Source organism: Battus philenor, unplaced genomic scaffold (assembly GCF_028537555.1).
Source record: "Battus philenor isolate CCGP_79_NKW_IND1 unplaced genomic scaffold, ilBatPhil1.0.hap1 SCAF_1, whole genome shotgun sequence".
In the NCBI taxonomy this organism is placed as follows: Eukaryota; Metazoa; Arthropoda; class Insecta; order Lepidoptera; family Papilionidae; genus Battus; species Battus philenor.
In genome coordinates, this window is record NW_027181661.1 from 6994342 (window position 1) to 7017726 (window position 23385).

At 31.4% G+C, this 23385-nt stretch overlaps 1 protein-coding gene across 2 annotated transcripts in view; it reads left to right on the forward strand.

Moving 5' to 3' along the window:
- The window catches only part of LOC137933419 (tetratricopeptide repeat protein 39B-like), a 52910-nt gene that overhangs the window by 19607 nt on the left and 9918 nt on the right, over window positions 1-23385 (forward strand). Inside the window, exons 2-5 of one of the 2 annotated variants that reach the window (XM_068777374.1) lie at window positions 20146-20337; window positions 20999-21033; window positions 21157-21258; window positions 21846-22029. In XM_068777374.1, the coding sequence (XP_068633475.1) occupies window positions 20263-20337; window positions 20999-21033; window positions 21157-21258; window positions 21846-22029 (396 nt within the window). In that variant the 5' untranslated portion in view covers window positions 20146-20262. Of the gene's footprint in view, window positions 1-20145; window positions 20338-20998; window positions 21034-21156; window positions 21259-21845; window positions 22030-23385 lie in introns of those variants that run through there. The other variant, XM_068777380.1, reaches the window with a different exon arrangement.

Genomic DNA, 23385 nt, shown 5'->3' on the forward strand with positions numbered 1-23385 from the left:
TTATTGCACGATGATATACTTTAGTTAATGATTATGTTCTTGTGGTTTTAATTGATTTAAATATAATAAGCGAGACCACAATATATATATTATCGCTTAATGTTATATTATAGTGCATTAAATTTAAATTAACGTGCTTCAATAATTAAATAATTGTCGTTGTTTCAGCCCATAGACACAGTTAGGTGAATGCGACGCTACTACCTATCTTCTGTCATTGCTTATATTAGATATTATCACAGGAATCGTACTAGCCACCTACAATCTCAAGTATCAGTCCTTTACCGCTGAGCACTGCTCATAACTAAATAATTCTAGCAGAATTGAAATTTTTGATTTTCTGTTAACCAAATTTAATTTCTTATTTAACATTTCCTTTTAGAAATATTTATACATACATACTTATGTAAATATAGCTTTAACATAACGATAATGTTCAATAATGCTTAAATAAATCATTAAAGTAGTTTATGCGTTATAAAAACTCCATTTTTCTCCATTCACTCAAGATTTTTAAATAAAGTTTCTCTCTTTAAATTATTCAAAAACGATAAGTCTGGGTAGTGATAAATGTCAAGCTGCATTTTAACGATTTACTGACTACAATTTAGAGGTAGAGTTTATTCCAAAGTAGGACACTTTGAAAGGTAAAAGAATAATAAAAGAAATAGAATCTGCAAGAAGGGCAGTAGTTAAAAGGGCAAAGCAGATTATTTAGTAAAAAATAATATTAACGTTATAAACGTATTATTTGCCTTCACCATAACACGATTCACGATACTACATATTAAACTATACATTCAAAAGAGATAATATTTTTTCTTAAATATTATCTCTTGTGTTATCCATTAAATTATATCTTGTGATCAATTCTCTAATTATCTATAGCCCTTTTATTAAAAAATAGGTAGCTCGTTAAAAACCTGGTATATTGCATTGTTATTATTTGTCAATTGAAGTTTTTAACTTAAGAAATTTTAAATAAAACCATTTTATTATTGTTAAATCAAAAAAATTAAGGCGTTTATTTATTTTACATGATTTAACTTATTTTTTTGAAAACTAGCACTAGGAATAGGTTATTGGAAATTTTATTGTAAAAAAATTCTAGTATACTTATTCATGCCTAGAGAATCGTTTCACAAGCTTATTTTTATTTCTCGTCCTCATTTTTGTATACTGCTATTTTACGAGATTGTCATATGTAAAAATATCGACTATGTACGGTACATTATATTTTCATCACTAAACTTTTCTTTAAGAGAGTCAATATGTACCATTGCGTTCAAATGCTTCTTATGACAATACAGACATTTTCAGATATCAAAAAATAATTTCTTGTTATAGATGATCGGTAACAAGAGTCGAATATAACGCAGCCTTAATTTAGGAAATACAATAAAAAATACATTCTAGCTAAAGGACATACATTTGTTTTCTCTGGGCAATCATCAACTCGTAATGACTCTTTTATTTAAATACTCTCTCTCTCTTTCTGTCAAAAACATGGATTAAGGAAACCGGGAATTGAAATTTTTCTTGAAATGACCGCATTTTGAGTAAAATGTGCAATTCCCGTGCATGAAATCGATAATGTCGCGCAGAGGTCCGAAATGGACGGCCGGGAACGTGCATGCGCAATGCACTACTGCGGTGTCTGTACCGCCCTGCATCAGGAGCTTTAGTCGATTTACCGTTGCGCGAAAATGACGCGCCGCGTTTTCGTTCGCGTGATCTTTCTGACTGTCTTGTTCATGTTTACATTTTATCTTTGGAAACTTGCTTCATTAATTGCTAATTTTGAAACCTTCAGCGACTCGAACTCTCTCTGTTTATTTTGTTAAAATATCTTATTCTTTATTTCTTGAGATTAATTTCAATTCTTTTGTACCTTTATTGATATATTATTGATTTATTGATTAACATCATTTAATTTTAAATCGACATAAATCATAAGAACAGGTACAATGTTAAATTTAATTGTTATTGTAAAATGATTTCATTTCGTTTCCGCGTGTATGATTACTATATTACTAATTGAGCTAATGTAACGGCTGAGAACATTTGGAAAATTTTATCTGAATCATTCTAACGAATTGTGAGCATCATAGCAGTGTGCGAAATAGCTTTGTTGTATTTGTAGCATTATCCCGTATTACTTAGCTTCAATATATATCAGTTTGTAAATGCAAACTAGAACAAATATAACCGCCGTGCAGGCTATATTAAAATCTATTGAAAGTTTTTTTATGAAGTTATCTGTTTTGCCTTAACATGTTCTGCAAAAAGATACTGTCAATAAGCTTTGTATACTTTCACAGGTATCTTTCATTTACTTATTTTTATATTGCGAGATATATAACTCTGTCTTTATTATTAATTAAATATCTAATCATGTTCTCGAATATTCCAACATTCTTTTAAGTAAACGTTTTACTTGTGATGTTAAAAACATTATATAAGTGAAACTATACTATACTAAAAGATTTTTAATAAATATTTGTGTATACATTTCGATGTTACACAGACTCTTTTTATTAATATTTATATATAACAATCAGTAATTATTTTGATCTTAGGTCAAAGCTAATTTATATTTATCAGACAATGACAGTCGATAAAAGATTCCTTCTGTTTATAAACATTAACGAGATTTTTTTTAAATGAATATAATTGTATTGATTAAAGTATAGAAACAATAAATAATAATTGATAAATTGGATGGATTACATACCGTATTCAGTAATTGTTTCTTTGATGTAAAATAACACTATGATATACTTTTTCAATTTCACAGATTAACTTCGTATTATCAATATATCTAAAACAGTCAATAATTACTGAGTTCAAATATGAAATATCTTTATATAGCAATATTGTTAATAAAACTATTCTGTTCTAATAATGAGATTAGTTTAAAGTTATTGGAATTCTATCGATCTTCATAACCGATTGATTAATAATTAATTGGTTTATCTATTTAACTGCTTGTCGTAATGCGCGGAGTAGAATTTTCTCGATAAGACATTAGTTCTTAATATGCAATAATATTAATTTATAAAAATCTTACAAACCATTTCGATTATAAATTTGTGGAAATAAAAATGTAGTACTTAGTTTAAAACCAGTTCCGCTGCTAATATCGAGATGGTACATCGCAGTATATGATGCATTTAATCAATAGATTCGCGCAGGTGCAGCACGCATAGGATGAAATCCGGGATAGAGCTTGCGTTTTGCTTTGTTACTAAAAAACCTTCACTCTAAAATAACTGCTTTATAGATTTGCTGATCTAAAACGATGACACGCCGCATTGTCTTTCGTGCGACTTTCGTCATTTTGTTGTTCGTTTTATTCTTTTATTTGTGGAAACTCATCCTTAATCGACTCTACCGAAAACACAAGTAATTAGGTGAGTATGATATAAGTAAAATGTACAATAATTTTTAAAAAAAATTGAACATGTTCTTAATTCGCCCGCCACGAACAATATACGTACGAACGACACCATCTTTTATCAATTTGAAAGACGAATTTACTGTTATTGTTAAATGAAATGATTTAACAATTATGACATTCACAATTGACTTGTTATAACAATTTGTAATATAGCAATGTTAAAAAACATGGAATCCTTTTTATAATTATTTATTTATAAAATAAAATTCAATTTTTAAAAGTTTTTTGTCGGTAGCACCTTGGGTGATCTTGGTCTGCCACAATAAAATTGAAATTTGAAAAGATAAATCGCGTACAGCTATCTAAGCTAATTAAAAAAATAAAAAAATATTAAAAATACTCAATTATCCAAACAGACAATCGATCTGTAGAGAGGGTTTACTCTTATCAGTTATCATGCCTTCTGTCACGATATAATCCAGATTTAAGCGAATGTCAATGAATTTAGTTTAAGATGCATAAATTGCGCAATTTTAAAGAATGAATAAATTAGTCGGTCTTTAAATTCTTTCACTCATTCATGTCAGCCGGTAGACGGCCACTGCAACTAAATCCTCTAAAGATTGCTACATTGACCAGTCTTGTGCTGCTCGTATCCTGCGACTCCCCGCAACTTTTATTAAGTCGTCGGTCCCCATTGTGCTGAGGCTATCCATGCCGCGTCTGCTATCGCGTGGTTGCCACGAGCGATATCCGCTGCAGCCACTGCCTTCACTTCAAATGAGCAATTCTTCGAACTACAAATTAATGTGAAAATTGTTGTAAAAAGCTAATTTTATATGTGTTGATCTGATTTAAGAAACAATTAAAAGTCACTGGACTTTGATTCTTCTGCGGGTCTTCTTATTTCTGATTCGATCTTTAATTTGACGTTTAAATACGCAAGTGTAAATGTAATACATACCAGGGGTGGCCAACCTCTTTGATGGTTAGACCTATTGCTAAAAATTTAAAATTTTCCGCGAACTGCAATTTAAGACACATTTAAAACACGCAAACGAATATTTTTGTACATAAATTTTATTTATCGAAATTATATGACAAAGGTGCAATATATGTATATTGAAGTTAATGGAACACTTATATGACAGCACTCTTGAATGACGATGCCGGTTGGTTAATTATGATCGGTGTTTGGTTTTCGCTAATTTTATGGTGGAATAATAACAATTATTATTCACACCAGTAATTTGTTTCGATTTCCTAGGAGCTGACATAGGTTATATAAATTTAAATATTGAATTACTTCGACCATAAATCGGAGCCAAAAATAATCCGTCAAGAAGCCGCATGTGGGTCGCGAGCCGCAGTTAGGCCTCCCCTGGTATATACTGTTGTACAAGGGTGTACCTATGTAACTAAAATTAAGGCCCTATTTTACTAGTATACGTATCAACATAAGATTAATTAAAGTCAATTTGAATTGTCTATCTCTATTTTTGAAACATTCCTTCAGCCTTTTAGGGCATATATCGATGTTTGATGAAATGAATAAGTTGTGGTTTAAAACGAGCTTGGGTAGTCTTAATCTTGTGCGCCTGCGCAGAGAACTGTTAGTGTTATACCAACAGTGGTTTATCGTATGGGTCAGGTTTTACAATACCTTCCTAAACCGTGTCTTGATAAACTTAGGGGCTGGTTTTTGCTTTCTTCTGACAGAAATGTACGCTCCTTTACAAAACCATGAGATTACTAACCACACTATCTCTGATGACATGATGACCACCTTGATCTCTGGAAATGGAGTTGTAGGCTTTCGCGGAATTGTAGCGTACACTCTGTTTTCTTGACGATTGAAAGATTCTAGATGTCAAATGATTTAAATTTTGAATAAAATGAACTTTTTCAAAATCAGGCTGTATTTTTTGTTTAACTTTATAATTTTGTTAATTAATCAGGCAAAACTTATAGTTTATGAATTATAAGGTTAAAATAAAATCTTGCAACGAGAAATTTGGATCGATATCAGTGCACTGGCAAACATTCTGAGATCCCGAGATCTTGCGCGTCGTTGTATGAAACGTAGTGCAGCGCCCTCTGTTATCTGAATGTTATTTCATCTCACACATAAATATTTCATACATTCCTTGCCTCCTTATGTTGAATATTTATTTGTTTTTATTCATTAAAGAATAAAGCGTTCCACCCTTTATTTTGTTAAAATAGAATTATTAATTGTACATTTAGTATTAATTTTAATAAGTCGATTTTATAAGCATAGACAGAATTTTTTGGTCTAATTATAATCGTTAAATATATTTTTATATGAATTACGATGATTTAAGCTTAGTTTGATTGCGGACCTGTAATATTTTATACCAGAAACTTTGTTTATGTCTTCTCTACGGTTTGGAAATGTATAATTTTCCTTAAATTTTAATTGGCATAATTAGTAATTAGTACCTAACAAAATAATTCGATCAAATATGTTAAAGTTATTAATTATTTTAAATTGATTAATTATAACTTTTTTAACTTATTAAAAAATTTAGTTGTTTTTAAATATTATTAACAAGATATAGTAAGTCAGTATTTTATATTTAATGAGATTTGAATTGTGTTCTAAATGGCCCTTAACGTAGGCGTGGGCGACTGTGCCTTCCAGCTGCGCCAACTTTTGAGTGTCTCCAATGTGATATGCTGTTGATTTTTAAATAACGGTTCGTTTGGAACTTAATATGTGTTCAAAATTTGAAAGTTATGATCGATAGCCTAGCGCATGGGCTTTGTGAAGGTATTGGACAAAAAGAAAAAGTTAGACATGCGCAAAGCATACTCCATATATACATACTTTAGGTTCCTGGAAGTCACCGCATTGTTTGTTTCGCTCCGCTGTCACTATGACGCGTCGGCTAATTTTCCGTGTGTGCTACTTGACATTTGTATTCACAGTGTCCATTTATCTGTGGAAACTATTTCTCGATCGTTTCTTTTAAATTCATATTAATTCGGTGGAAAGCTAAATTATTCTTTCCTTTATTATTAAATTTAATTTTCCAAATATTTCCTAAAATTTTAATGTAAGGACAAATAGAGACTTAGCCGATGTAACCTTTGTTATTTAAGATCGTGAGTCACGGTATCTGCGACCCGAATTGAACCGAAGATGGCAATCGCCCCTACATGGTCAGTTACTCCTGTTGCACAAAAACGATTGTTTACAACGAAATTTAGTTTAAATTTTCCAGTATTAAACGAAAAGTATATATCTAAGGCATTTTATTTTATTATATCAATAATAACTTAAGTTTGAAGATAACATTAGATTCTTGCCATTTTACAATTATTTTCACGTAAAGTGTTTGCAAATAGGTGTAAAAGCTTATACTGATGAAAATATAGTGAAACCTTTCCAAAAATCACACTAACACTTATTAGGTTCCTATTTCTACCATAATGGGTGAAATGACCTGATTTTATGTTTCCGGCTTGAATATCTGAAATATGGTTGTTAGAAAGGAAATAAAAATTAAATTTAGTTTTAATTAAATTTAGCTGTAGATTATTAGTAACAAAAAGTTATCAAAATTTGCAAAACCAATAAGAAGAACCCTGTATTTTCAATGCAAAAGTTTAAAATGGGTAATTTTTACCCATTATGGTATATTTAGTGTTAAAAGATTGACAGGTCGTAACAAATTATTTAAAATCATAAAGAAAGACAAGAAGACATAATTGGACGCATTCATGCTAACAAAATACTCTAACAAATATTAGATATAGAGTTAGATGTAGACTGGTGTATATAAATCGTTAGAACTAATTGACATAGATGTTAACGCGCAATAAATAGTATCCAGTCGATATCTTTGAGTTTACTTAACCTGATATTTAATTGATTATCAGATAATTCTGATTTTTAACTGAAATATAAAGTCTGTTTTGCGTTGTATTTCTTTTAAAAAAAATTATGAATTATAACGCATTTAGATATTTATTTTTAGGCTTTGTCTTGTTAGTTAAACTACATATTATGATTATAGAGTTGAAAAAATTGTTTCGTTAATTAATTGATCCGTTAAACCTGGACCGGGTGGGATACGCGTTGAATCAATATCCTTGCGCATGTGCAATGTGACACAAGCTCGCCTCCAAAGCGCCGACGCGTAGCCGCAATGCAGATGTCTCTTACCCTGCGCTTTTTGATTAGATATGTATACTTTATTAAGTATAAACAAAGTAAATTTAGGTTATCTACCAAACTTTAATGAAAAAGGGAGAATTTAATAAGGATTTTAATTATCCATTATCGATTTTGCATTCAAAGACAGATTTTACAGTAAAATCGTAATTGATTTTTCTTACATGGGTCACAAACATTTTTGATATTATATAACATATTAATTATTTTTTTTTATTTTGATAACAATTTGGTATGAAAAAATATATTAATGCGTTATTAACTATAAGACTGGATCGATAATTACGCGCATGTGTGCAGATGCCGTATTTGGACGCGTTCCAGGGGGTTCGCTAGTACTAGTAAGAGGTCCCGCAGGCTATACAGTATTCGGAGTCTTACTGCCGCGTAACAATGACGCCTCGTCTGTTGCGTGTTCTGTGCTTTCTTACAGCACTTGGCCTGATTATTTACTTGTGGAAATTGTGTTTGGACCGACTTCTCGCTAATTATGTTACACCGCGGCAAGAATTTTAAACGCAGTTAATATTTATTTATTTATATACGACTCGTACGCCCAATAAATTTGAATATCCAAGCCAAAAGAATACAATAGGTAAGAATAGACATACTTATATCATTTGGTACTATTAAAAATAAATATTTTTTTAGAGGTAACAAATGATAGACTGAAATCATAAATATTTATAAAAAGAAAGAGGTTTAATATCGACATTTAAATTTAGAATAACACATCATCACAACCTCTTTTCGTAAATCTGTATCGATAGTTGTCCTCTTTAGATGTGTATTTATGAAAACCGTTTAAGTTTTATTATTCTTTTGAGTTACTAACTGCGCCTTTTGTAAAGCAATTTTTAACAATTTAACAGCCGTACACCGTTTTTTAAGCGGTGTCGTAAAGGCTTGTCGAAATAAAAAGCGGGGAGGAAAAAAATTTGCATTTTTAATTCGTTATTATAACTTTTTATAATATTCATATGATTATGCGTTAGCAATTTTACGATGCCACTGTATAAAAAAGTAATTGTACACGATTCATCCATTCCGTTGAATTTGCTTTTTTTTTGGTAGTAAATCATTGTTAGTATTTTATATGAACTTATTTGTTAACGATATTTAATTCCTCTTTCTCCGAGCGTCGTTCGTCTTAATTCGGAGGGTTGTCACCTTCTGTCATTACAGAGAGGAAGGTTCTGGGAAAAATAATAATCGCAAGGTGACCGCGGTGTCAGCTTAATACTTATTTTTAATAGCCCCGTCTTTGTGGACCTTTCGTTCCACCCCTATTTAGTTGGGAACTGGAATTTTTGGGTGCAAAATGTTTTCAGTTTCCTTTATTTATTTACAATCTTTGTTTTATCATCTTTTATTCTTTTACGTTTATACTATTACATTTTATCCATTTTCTTTATTCCTTTTTTCCATCACCTTTCATCCCCTCCTCAGTCACTTCATTCTATGTCTATTTTTTTATTTTCTATAAATCACAATTTACATCACTTAAACTATAACATTATATATGCTTTCTACAATTTTCTTCGATTTTCGTGTATAATGTTTATATTTTATTTAATTTTTTATTTTTATAAATTATTCGTCTTACCTTTTAACCGAAAATTATTGTCTAACAGCTTAGTGCTTAATAAATACAGTTAAAAATAATTTTTGTTAAACAAAAATGAAATGCATAACAATGGAAAGCAAAAATCATTTAAATTAAAGGGCGTAATAGGGAATCTTAAAAAAAACTAAGCGAGACGCATAGCGAATGTTTTTTGCTCGCTTATTCCAGATCTATGTAGTTCATATTCAAAAGCTTTATATATTTACATCGCTGTTGCGCATACGATATATTTGACCCGCTGAATTCGGTATATTATTCGTAAGATTATTTTTTATACTTATAAAAATATATGGCGTAATAGGATATGTAATTCCAATATTTATAAAAGCTGATTTAATCTTTATATTAAATGTGATACTGAGTAATGTAAATACCTTGTTACCGAAAAATTCCTTTAAAATATCCTCCTCTATCACTTCTAGAATATATATAAAAAATCGAAAAATATAAAAGAAATTTATCTATTAAAGTATCAAATATATATATGCAGTCCCGGATTTATAACACAACAATGCCTGTACGCGAGCCCCCAAAGTTATATTTTTAATTTTCATTGACTTAATTAAAAAAAATTGCACAGAGTTGTTGACGAGATAAAGTGTTTTGTTTAAATATATTTTTTTAATAATTAATGTAAGTTAATAATAAAGATTAAAGACGACAGTTAATGTTAAAAATTAACTTTGGAAAATGATCAAAAGATATTTATTGATGAGTATTATTTATTATGTAGCTAACTTAATATTATTATGTACTGACTAGCTGTCGCCCACCTCCTCCGAGAACTTAATAAAAGCCTTTTTATTTCGAGTAGGATTTTCTAGTATACGTTCTTAGCTAACATTTACTCGGCTAGAGGAGTATTTGTACCAAATTACAAGCCTATTTGTCTATTGATATTGTGATACATAAGTAGAAATCTCTTGTATATAGAAATATTAAGAAATGCTTTTAATTGTATTAGCATGTCGCATGGCTTTCTATATAACGATATTTACTTTTTGTTTGATAATAAAAAGTTTTATATGGAACAATGATACAGTTTTAGTAGTCGTCTTACATATTAATGCCCACCTGAATTTTACAATGACGACTACATTAAGACTATCTATAAAATCTCTATGTTGTCTATACTTGAACGACACTATACGTCTGTTCATTTTATAGAGAATAGAAATAAACGAATGGTCTCGTCTTTTTTTGTAAATCTTAATATGGAAGGTTGACTGTTACCATGAACTTGCCCTTGTTCGTAGACGCGACAAAATAGAGTTCTCGAGGCTAATATAATTATCCAATAGCCAAGCTCACGTTATTACGCGGCTTGACAGTAATATGTTCCTACCGCCGACCTGTAGTTAACGCATTCGTGGTACATTTGTTGTGAGATTATGACGTGATATTTGTTTAGCGGTTTTTTTATGACGTGATATTTGTTTAGTGGTTTTTTTTTGCATTATCTGTTCGGTAAGCTATTTTTAGTTTCAATATAGATACATGTCATGTATGATATTTATTATCAGTTCTGTGTTAGTAAAAGTTGATTAATTGCCGTAAATAAAAGGGAAATGTAAGACCAATATTCTCGTAGTTCCGTACGTTATAATTTATAAAAGAGATTTTAAGTCGTAGTTTAATATTATTTACTGCCTGAATTATTAATAATATTGTATACAATATCAAAAGAAACGCAAATGAACCCACGATTCCTCAATTGAAAATATGTAGAATAATATATAAATGACATGGAAATGGTTCGACGCTGTTCTGTTGATAGGAAAAAAATAAATAAGTTTAATGTAAGAGATAGAGATAAATATAGAAATATTTACTTTATTTTTCTGTTTTTAAATAGTCATTTGTAGAATGGTATAATAATAATCTCCTAAATGAACAGAATACTAAAAAAGACCATAGAAGTTTAATTGAAATTTTTTTTATTCGTGCTAATCTCGTATTATTATTTAAAGTAAAAAAAATTAAGGTGTAATTTGATATTTTTTTAATTTAACTCTAGTTTTTTACAATATGTCTTACGCGAATTTACTATTTTAAGTCATTAATTGATTTCTTCTGTAACCTTCGGCGTTAGAGATGATATATGTAGCGTAAAACCTTGACATTTGCGGTAACAGATTATGTAAACGTATGCATTAGATTATTTCAAAGTCACGTGGTTTGCTATATCTGTGCAGTGGATGGTTCGCCATTTTGTACAAAATACAGTTTATCACTTTGATAGCAGGCTGATTTCGAATTTGCTATATCAAGAGAGCTGTGTAAGAATAAACTAACATAAACATCGTCACTGTCAAACTAATATCCAATATGTATACTTTTTTATTTACAATTTTTTTTTAAAAAAATACTCTACATGGATTTGAAAAAATGTCAAGTTTCGTAGGAGAATGTTTCAATCAATATATCAATATTTATGCATCAATATTTATGTTTTATGCATATTACTTATGTCGGCTTAATAACGATATTTAATCTCTTAAAAAAATAAGTTCTTCGTCCAATTAGCATAAAAATAGCTTAATAATGTTAATCTGCATTGTTACCGTTGAATGTGTTAATTTAGTAATATACCGTTATGGCCGAGGTCCCGGGCAATGCTATCGATCAATAGCTTCGGGCAGCTGCAAAAGCTGAGACCCGGGCAATCGCCGGGTCCGGGGCGGCATGCGCAAAGAATATCCAATTCGGGGTCCCAAATTCTGTGGTAACCGCATTCGTGTTTCCGCTGTCGCGAGATCAAATCGCGCGATTTCGTGTGTGCAATCTCTTTGTCTTAATACTATCGGTAAAATCTTTCGGTTATATATTTAATCATCGATAGTCTTTGAAAAGTGTAGCAGTAATTATCTTAGTTTTAATTTTCTTGGCTCCGTTTGGCGAAATGATAATCTTTTAAATTTTCCAATATGGCCGCGCTCCCGGGCGAGGATGCAATAATCAATAACCGCGCGCATGTGCATTGAATCATAAGGTCCAGCCCAGGGTGGTGGGGGTCCCCCGAGGTCCCGGTTTCTAGTTACCGCAATCGCAGTACATCTCGCGAAGTTGATCACGTAGCTTTGATTTAATGTTAGTTTGTGAGTTATTCTCATTTTTAAACATCTATGAATATAATTAAAAAGAAAACTATGACTTCAATTCTAAATATTTTTTTGAGATTCCATAAATACTACTATTAATAATGCTGTACTTAAATGCCATTTTAAACTAGAGTAGTTGTAATAAATCTTTTTACACTCCTTCTTAGCCAAGAACGCGGATTCCCGATCATTCCCGATTAAATTAATTAACTAACAATGTAAATTAATAATTTAACAACAAATTAATAATAGTTACATCAAAGTATATACTCAATAACTTAGTATTTTCTTGAAAAAATTTATACAGATGAATCGTGATTTTTAAAAAATTCTAATGTAAATTTTATGAATAGTAAGCGGTATTTTAAAATCACTAACTTGTTGAAAATACTTGTAAAAAGTTATTATATAACCAGGGCTTTGGTAACCGTACGTACGGCCACTGGTAGATGCAGCTCTTAAATAATAGCTTTTTATCATTAAAATAAATTTATTTTCTTCAAATATTATTAACGAATATTAAAACAAACGAAGTAGTCGTACATCTTTATTAGATGCGTATTTTTTTTTTTTAAATTCTAGTAAGAGCGTCTTTGTTAAGCTGAAACGTATATATGGTCGATATCCACGCGCAAGTGCAAAGACAGTGCGGCGCGAGCCCGGCGACCAACTACCACAAGGGCGGGGTCCTGCGCCGTTGAGCACTGCATAATTAGCTGTTCGTGATACAATGCCAAACAATTTTCTAAACATCGTGAGTCTACTTATTTCGCTGGGATTATTGATTTATTTGTGGCTGTACTGTCTAGACCGTTTTAACGCCGAACTTCGTCCACCGCGACACGATTCTTAAAAGCACCGCTTCAGTCATGCTTCCCCCGAATTTATGTTCCCCGCCGGAACCTAGACTCGCCGAGACAATATACCAGCGGGACCTGACGAAAAAGGTACGGTTATCTTTTTTGTACATGTACCTTTCAACTTACGTCTTCCTCTTTTTTACGTTGTTAATTTCTTTGGCGAGTTTTATATTTCGATTTTTGTTTTTCTAGATTAAACAGAATACACTTGAATATTTAGAGAAACTTTTTTTTTTCAATTTACTTTACTAAATTCAATTTATTTTATATTTTTCTTTACATTTTGTTATTACATAAATACATGCCAATTTAATCTGGTGATTTGTTGCGATTTTCAAGTAATTAGATTAAATGTTTTAGTAATGACATTATCTCCATTTTAAGATTACTAATCAAGGCAGCCGTAAGACATTCAGCAAAGTACTTACAGCAAAGAACTAAGACAATTAGTTTTGACAATCATCGTGCGATAAGAACCAAAAAAATTCTGGAAATAAAACGGTATGATCATCAATGTGATATATATCAACATTAGAAATATATTGTAGATGCGCCAACCAAGTCCTTAAAATATTTGAGGGACAGCTTAATATGGAAAAACACTCTTTTGATCTATTTTAATGTGAGACATATGAATTTTGTCCTATCAATTTACATCTACACTTAAGAGAACGACCTGTATGCTTATTCATCTCGATATATTTTAAAAAAAAGGGATAGACACATAAAATTTTCTTGGAATTTTACTTTCGCTAAGAAAAGTTAGCTAAGAATGGTTTTTTTAGGTTTCTTCTTATCGAATGCACCAAAAACAGAACTATCTTTTATTTTTAATTTATATATTTTAAAAAAAATCTGAACTATTGAGTACTTATAAATATATTGATCTTTCTTCTTTTTTAATCATCTTTTTCAATCGATATCCACTTCAATTCTTATTGGGATCTAACTTACACGGACTGAAAAATGCATAAACTTATTTCTTTGAGCAGTGGAGGCCTGCGGTAAGGGACTGAGACGTGTGAACGTAGGTCACAGGTTCGATTCCCGGAAAACAATATTTTATAACTCACACTTCGTACTTTAATGATACGGAATTGCTACCGTTAACAAACAAGTTTTTAAAGCATGGGTAGCATCGTCCTCTACGAACCATAATACAAAACTACGTTTGCCAACTCGGCTGCCAAGCGTGGAGCTTATGATATATCCCTATAGATATCTGTGGGTGTGGCCTACGACTTGCAGTGCAGGTCTATGAGCTAAAACAAAAGAACGAACGAATTATTTTTTGTAGTTTTTGAATTTTTTCTTCTCGTAATAATAAAATAAAATGAACATCATATCTTAGATAGATTCACTTTTGACGGTGAGATTTGCGAAATGCTGTTATTATTATTCGAGTTTTTTAATAGCTATTTGTCGATTAGTATGAAAATAAACCTAATATAAATAGAACACTAGAGAATCTTTATCACCGACTTATTGTATTCTTCGCATACTTAGTTATAGTTTTCATAGTTCACATAGGTGATAACGTGTACGATTTTGATAAAAGTCTTCTTTTATTGTAAATGATAATTCATGTGAATTATAAGCATAAACTTTGATTGGAACATATTTTCAAATATTTTGTTTGTTGATTGCATTGTTCGTAAGGAGTACTAAAAACGTTTTTTAATTTAATTACACAATCTATTATTAAACCGTATTTTTCAAAATGATTTTTCATGTTTATTTGTAGGTAAATACTTTTATGTGTAGTGGCTTTAACTAGCAAAATATTTTTTATCACCGCTTAAGTACATTTTGCAGAATGTAGAGTAAATTTTTGTTTAAAAAATGCGTTCTTTTTTCTACCTTAAAGATATAATTTAATATCGTTTTGTTACAAATCAATAATATGAAAATGTATATATAGCCACAAATAAAATTTTCTTCATAGCTGGTTTGTGAATACCCGGGCAAAGCAAAAATTTTGGCTCGATATTCGCGCGCATGTGCTTTAACTTGAGGTCCCGGGCGGTAAGCTGAGGGTGAGGGGGTCCAAGCGCTGTGAGTTGTGGAGGTCAGCCTCCGCCCTGCACAAGCTGCAGTGTTACTTCCGCCATTGCGCTATAATGACGCGTCGCATGGCGGTGCACACTGAACTATTTGTCTATACATATTACGTTACTGACTTTACAACGATGCGTACTGTGAAGCTTTAGAACTTGCTGATGTAAGTAGTTCTGAATCTAAAATTAATGTTATTTTTTTTTGCATTTTGAATTTGCAATAGTTTTATTAACTCAAAGTATTAAAGACAAACAGTTGTTTTGAAGTTGACTGACCATTGTCAATTAAAGAATCAGCGGTTCATTAAAAAAAAATCGACGAAAGTGGGCCCATTAGCTTTTTTAATTAATTTAACACAAAAAGTAGCTTATGTTGGTTGGTAATAGGAGTTAAAGCAAAATTTTTTAAACCTTAAATAGCTAGTCTTTCTTTCTCTATATATAATTTTTGCCATTTTCTGGTTTATTAAAATAAAAATCTAGTTACATATTAGTAAAATTAGGTTTTTTGATACTCACTCTTAACTTTATACATTTTTTATATACTTTATTTACTACTTGATCTTTTTACCTAGATAGGACATATGCTCTAAGTGTTTAGATAAATAAATTTAACATGAATGCCGATTTTCCCCGGCAACATGGCGGCAGCTAAAAAGCTCGCTCGGTTCGAAAAAGCTCCGGATCGATATCGGGGCACATGCGCAAACTTTCGCAATTCTTAAGTGGACATGCGCAAAACAGATCTTGAGCCCCACCCAAGTCTAGACTCTTTGTTTTCTTATTATAATGATGCAATGTGTATTTGATATACATTAAATAATCTTCATAAGAATACATTTCAGTGTCTTAAGCCCGCAATTAAAAATGCAAAATAAACATTGAGTTATTACTTAAAGGATATAAACGAAAATTACTACTTGTCTTGTTACTGTTGTCTTTTGTAATGTCCTGTTATTGGTTTTTCAAGTTTGTCAAGTAGATTTCGCCGACATAAATATATTATAATGTGAAAAGAATGTTTAAGTTTCTAACGATATTTCAATTTATGACCTAAATGGAAGTTATAATAAGCCTTTTGTAAGGAATGTTTTTTGTTTTTACTTATTTGTAATTATTAGAATTGTAGAAGTTTCGAGACGATCGATTGCGCAAGTGCAATGAAAACAGGTAGGCGGGGAAGATGGGGAGTTGGGCGGGAGGGCGTATTGAGTTTTAAAGGACGTGGGCATTGAGTGAGGCTGAGTGGGATATCAGCAGCCGTCCGAGTTTGGAGTATTAATCTCCAGTTGGATGTTAGTTTTACTGCCGCTTTCTAACGAGGTGTTCGTTGTTGCTCAATTAATATTTAATATTTATTAACTTTTCAAGATGTTGGGAAACTTTCTTTATTTGTTGGTTGTGCTCTGCTTAGCTAGCATAGTCTTTTCCGTGATGTCAGTGATCGTTAATTGTATGATTTATTTCATATTTCGTTAGATTTGCGGGCTATGGATATTAATTAAATATTTTAGTAATAAATAAATGATTAGTGACCATGGGTAAGTTTTTTTTATTTTAATTTATAGCTTGTCAATTGTTATTTCATCTCATCACTTAGTTTATTTTATCTTAAATCTTAAATTATCTTTCGTGTTAATTACCGTTCGTCTAGGGTGTAAGTGTAGAGACAGTTTGCAATGTTGGGAGGGCGTTCATAGCACGTCCAATTCAGTTTTGTACTTATCTCAAAGTGTAATTTGCTGTTCATGGTCTTATTTATTATTTCGTCTAAATCTCTTTAATAAAGAGATCGTGCAGTCTAGAGAAATAAAATATTCAAGCAAATAGGATAGCAGAGGTCAGATAAAGGGGATTTAAATAACAAGAGGAGGGGCAAGTGGGGAAGGAATTTCATTAGATGTGTGAGTCGAAGGACAGGGAGATAGTGGGTGTTGTGGGTGGAGGGTTGTTCTAGGGTGGTGATTGTAGTGTTCTTATAAGAGCATCTTGTGTATTGCATTTCTCTTGTTAGTATCACCGTTGCGCGAGGTGGACGTGTTTCGTTAGAAATTAATTACTAATCAAGTCGTGAATATTAGTTTGACTTAAACCTTCGGTAGTTTTCAGTGTTGACATTTTAGAATTTTTCGTTAACAATGCTGTTAGAAAAATTTCTTATCTTGTTTATACTGCTATGCCAATTCAGCAGAGCTTATTCATTTGTGTCAGTAATTATATGCATCATTTTTATCCTCTACGAAAATTACATTCGTGGATTTTTTTAATTAATTTTATTTTTGATAGTACTAATTGCATTATAAAACAAATTACGGAACATAGTGATATTGCCTGTGCCTGTAAGATAATACTTTGGGTAAGCTGGTACTGAATGAAATCTCCATTGCTTTTTCTTTTAATTATTATGTTCAATGGTTGATCTTTATGATTGTCATAAAAGTTAAAGTGTTAATTACTATTTGATTGGGCTGTATTATTTGTTAGTACAAAACTTTAAATAGATATTTATATATTAGATTTTGAATTTATTGTATACATATTTCATACATGCTGATGAGGTGCCATATTTTGAGTTATTTCTTTGATCCATTGTATCGTTATCGCCTCCCAGGTGTATTAGTGTATGGTAGATAATTGGAATACCCATAAAGTCTTTTTCAAAGCTCTTGCTAATTTAATATTATACTATCTTGATATTTAGTTAGTACACAAATATCAACAATTCTCTAAAATTGACAGTATTGATTTAATACCGTGTGGCTTGAACAATAATGAAGGGTCTAACATTTATAAATTCTTTGAAATTTTAATAGCTTAACACTTATTTGTCTTAATTACGTCTTATATGTTTTAGATTTTTGTTTTGTATGTTAACTTCTTTATCTATACTTTTACATACTATAGTTGTCTGTAAGAGATCGCCTTGTGTAATAAGTTCGCCCATTGTACTCTTTTGTTTATTATTATGAAACTGTTTAAATATGAACCTTATGGATTCATAAGCTTACTAGTGAAATTCAATTGCTTCTAGCTCACTGTAGATTTATCTTTATGTATTTTCAAATATTATTATATAATAATATATGGATAATTCACTTTGAACCATTTTTTTAATTTGTTCAAGATGTTATTTTTTACTAAGAATTGTCTGAAATTTATGATGAGTCGATAACAGCTTCTAATTGAGTTGAGGTAGAGGTCAAAGGGAGAGATGGCGGTAATGGGCGTAAGATTTGAGGCGTAGATACGATATTACATAATTTAATACACTTTTCAATATTCTGTCTCTAGGTCTAGCGTTTGCTGCAGTATCTACTGAAGCTATTAAATTTACATTATTTAATTTTGGAAAACAATGTGTAAAAATACGTAAAGCTTTTTAAAAGGTTTAGATTTTAATCTTCAAACTTAAGTTGTGCTCTTTAAGTATTATTTTAGTTGAATATTTTTATTATATTACAAGTTCTTTAAAAGTGAAAACAAAAAATGATTACACGTTTATTAAAAAAAAAAAAACATGGTGCGAAACAATTTTTATCTTAAATTTAAAAAGTCACAGTCTTGTATATAGAACGTCAATAAACAAGGGTTGTTTGGGTAATAAAACATCGAACTTTCTAAATATTTCATTTTTAGATTTGTTGAGGCTGCATCATTGTTTCATAAAATCGTTATTTGCGCGCATGAGCAACAGGTAGACAGTGATTTGATATACGAGGGCGGGCGTAGGCGATCATGTACTTAATTGAACATAATTTTCTTTTGTTCCAAAAATGGCGTCTCTCGACTTTGCTTTTTATTCCGGACGAAAGATAAGAAGTAATTCCTGTAAAGGAAGCTTAAGATATATATATATATATATATATATATATATATATATGTAGAACTTAGTTTATATTTTGAAAATTTAATTGTGTTTTGAACTAATTTTACATTGAATGATTGCATGTTTCGTGAATTCTTTAGTTTTAATTAATACCAATAACTTTATTTGGGATTCCGAATTTGTTAATTTTTATCAATTCAGAGCTGTAACGACTCATAGTTTACCTGTTAGTTTGTGGAAGTTATATATAATGGAGCGGTAAGACATCACATCGTTGTTACAAAAATAAGAATAGTTACATACTTCTACTTGGATTTAGGAGACCTGTTTAATACTTTCATTAATATTATTTCAGGTAATTTTTTTTAATTGATATAATTTTTAAATTTCGAGTGATGGTAGATTATTTAAATTTATTGATCCTTGTTTAAATATAAATTTTTATCAGTATAACTATACCATGTCTAGATTCAATAATACACAATATCAAATAATCTTTTAAAGTATTTGTATAGAAGAATACACATGTCTTAATAATGATAAATAAAATTTCTTATAAAAATAGTTGTTGAGTATTTAAAAAGGTTAATATAGATCAGCTTCGCCAGACTAGATTTACCCAGAGATACTAGAGTACTAATAGTGTTTATTGACATATTTACATAGATATGTAATTATCTGTATGCGACAATTTACAGTAATCACCTATGTATATGATGAGAAGAATGCAATATGGACCCAACTTCATAGAAATTTTAAATAGATTTAACTCCCTTATTTACATTCTTCAACTTAAAGGATTCCACAACAAACTCAGACAATTTTTATCGTCACTTTTAAATCATCCTTTCACAAGCTTTAGCTCATTTAAAAATTCTTCAGCCTTTAAACTATTTTTTACAAGTTTTTGTTGATTGAACTTAATAAATTTATATCACGTAAATTTAAGTAGAATACATGGACGTCTATTGAAACGTTGTACATAGTTGTTCATTAAAATAGTAACAAATTTTATGATGAAAAATACCGAATTATTTAAAATTAATCATAACATTCTTTTTCTTTTGTTCTAGCTGCGTGTTTTGTTAGAGTTTCTTCTCTTGGATCTCGAGAAGTATTCCAATAACGAAACCCTGACGAACAACGAGGGCCGCAGTCGTCGCCGCACTCGGCGACAGACTTGCGCGGCCATGGCCCAGGAGCAAGGATCCGGCCCACTAGCCACGCTGCCGCGTGACTTCAGAGAGCACCTCGTCGAAGACGATGCAAGTTTCTTTCAAATTTAATTCGTTTATCAGTAACACGGTGTTAAAATAAGTTCGCCGTTATTACTCTGAACAAAAATGCATGATGAATATACGCATAGTCAAATAAAGTACATGGGCTCAACCCGTATACACAGTATGATTGGTTATAAAAGATTTTAGTCGGTGGATGAATGGGAATTTTTTTTTAAAGCTGTTACATTTCCCGTCGCCCTGTATGAAGCGATTATAATGAAACATGCTATATTAATTTATTTTTTCTATTTGATGGCGATTGGCCAATAACACCTGGCATTACTTTTTGCAGACATAGATAATAATTAATTTAATATTCAGTAATCCTATTTTAAAAAACGCTTTTGTATATTATCATTACGTTAATTGTTATTTCTAAAACTGTTAATTTTTGGGGCGATTTGGATTTATACATTAATGCACAGTTAATGAGAAATGTCTAACCCTTTAAAGTTTTCACATATGTTCAACATCAATAATGTATTATTTAAAAATTTTAACAGAGTGAAATATTCCGTATATTTTTACGAGTATTAGTGTGACAGATGCATTTCAGACACTTTAACTTACAATCCTTAAGTAGTACTAATCTAGTTTAGTATATAATCAGTAATTCTATGTTAATTATAATTTTTTTTTACGGCAGGATAACTTCGAGGACGCTACTGAAGAGCCGCCCGAGTAAGTATTGATTTATTTGTAACAAAAAAGAAGGTGATTTCACCCTATCCAAGTTATAACAGTTTACATATAAAAAGTTAGTTCGATACATTCACAGCGTGAATCACTTTACTCTCTTCGTAGGGCCCACAGAGATTTGCAGATGGCTTTGGCTGACTGCCAGTTGGCGATCAGGAGGTTCTTCAACAACGACCTCGAAGGAGCCATGGGAGTTATGAAAGTTTGGTGGGTAGCGTTGATATTATTAATCAAACACCACCCCACCTCACACGTCCTCTCTAAACGAACATAACCAACACTAATTTTCATGTAATATTAATATTAAACACGTGGATTACACTGGCAATTTCATCATTAAATTATATAAAAACTACAAATACATAACTGTAAAACAGAAATACGATTTTATATAGAAAGCAGAATAAGACACTTAACTTAAAAACTACACATTCCCACAATGCACTTTATCTTTTATTTTTATTATGGCGCTAGTCACTTTGAGACAGATATCTGATAGGTAACTAGTGGATGTACACAGTTCACACGATGACAAGTGATTTATCATTAAATGCTGAAGTCGTACTGCTGTTTGAAAACGAATGTAATATGATCAAAAATGTAAAAAACTAAATATAATATAATAAGTTAATAGTAGTATTCATGGATGCCCTGGTGTTCCCGCGGACGAAATGAGCCAGTTGTAGAGAAGCCAGTTAGTTGCAGTGTGGTTTGAAAACGAATGGTCGCAGACGATGAGGACAATATGATCCTCATCGTCGTACTAGGCCATTGACTTTTAATTTACCTACCAGGAGCAGTACTTCGCTGTACCACAGCCTTGGCGTATCCATATTCGAGTTCATTCCAGCGGTTCTAACCCTGGATTCGGCTCAGGTAGCTCGCGCCATGGCAGCCCTGAAGCAAACGCAGACTCTGTGCCAACACCGCCGCCGGACGTACACGCTGGTGGAAGCTCTGGGAACCATGATGCGCAAGGTAGGTAGAAAAGAATATTATTATCAATCATTCAGTTTCATTCTTATGTTTTCACACTTTTTATTTCCTCGCTTAAATTTGTATAACATGCAACTATTTACATGGAATTATCGAATCTACTGTAACAAGAAATAAAAATTTTTATGCATTCCTGAAATAGATCATCAAATTGGGTACAATATTTCATAACAAATTTTAAAAAGTAATACTTAAAGGTGTTGTCGTTGGAGAAAAAAATGCCAAAAACTTAAAAGAATTACCCTTCTTAATTTGAGTTTAATACATAAAATTAAAAATGAATTAATTCATTCGGCAACTTTTATATAGTAATTGTCCAGAAATTCCTACTGTATTTTTCTCACCCGTCTTTTCATTTGTAAACGTCGTGTCGGTGTTGAAAGGGCTTGACGGAATTGATGACAAATTCTTGCCACACTATATTAATAACCCTACGATAATATAATAATTAAACTATATTGAATACAGACAAAGTTAATCATCAATACAAATTGTTGATTTTATAAACTTGCGAATCATGATTGTCATGGACCCCTTTACCTATATTGGAATAGTGTGAGTTCGTCATTGCTTGGTTTATATTCATCACCACAACTGTTTCTTTTTGCGTCGTTAATTTTATCGTGAAAACTTTCAGTTCCTTAGACGGCTGTTGCTCACAACTGATTGTGAAATTGTTTATCATGCGCTATGTACATAAATTTTATTTGCCTTTATGCTTATCATCATCATCATATCAGCCGATAGACGCCCACTGCAAGGCACAGGCCTCTCCCATAGATTGCCACGATGTGTTATCGGCAACTAACGATTTTCCGCAACAACGATCACCTGGAACATACCCACGCCGCCTCTACCGGCACGTGACCGTCACTCGTTGAACCTTAATATGATTTAGTTTTCCGTTTCGATTCTTTTAGTAGCATTTATAAAAATGGTAACACGAGCAGGAGGTTAATCTGTTAACACAGTAAAAATATGGCTCCTTCGGGAGTCCCGGCTTGAGCCGCCGAAGATTTTACCTATAAATGAGATTTAGATTAAGCGCCTTCTGCGCCCTGCCTGCACTGTCTCGAGTCTGCGGAAATAGAATGTACCACTTAGAAAACAGTGCAATCCAGTCCAAAAAAAGTACGCGCCGGAATTAGTTCAACAACATCATTACAATGCGCCGAACATTTGTAAGGTTAGCACACCTTGAAGTTTATTAAAAGTTGTCTTGTAATTAATTTTGTGAAAAATTCCAATCATGAAGACTATTTATTTTATTTGAAGCAATGTTTCATCAAGGGATCGTATTCAGAATATCTAGCATCCAACTAACGAGTCGTAAGTACG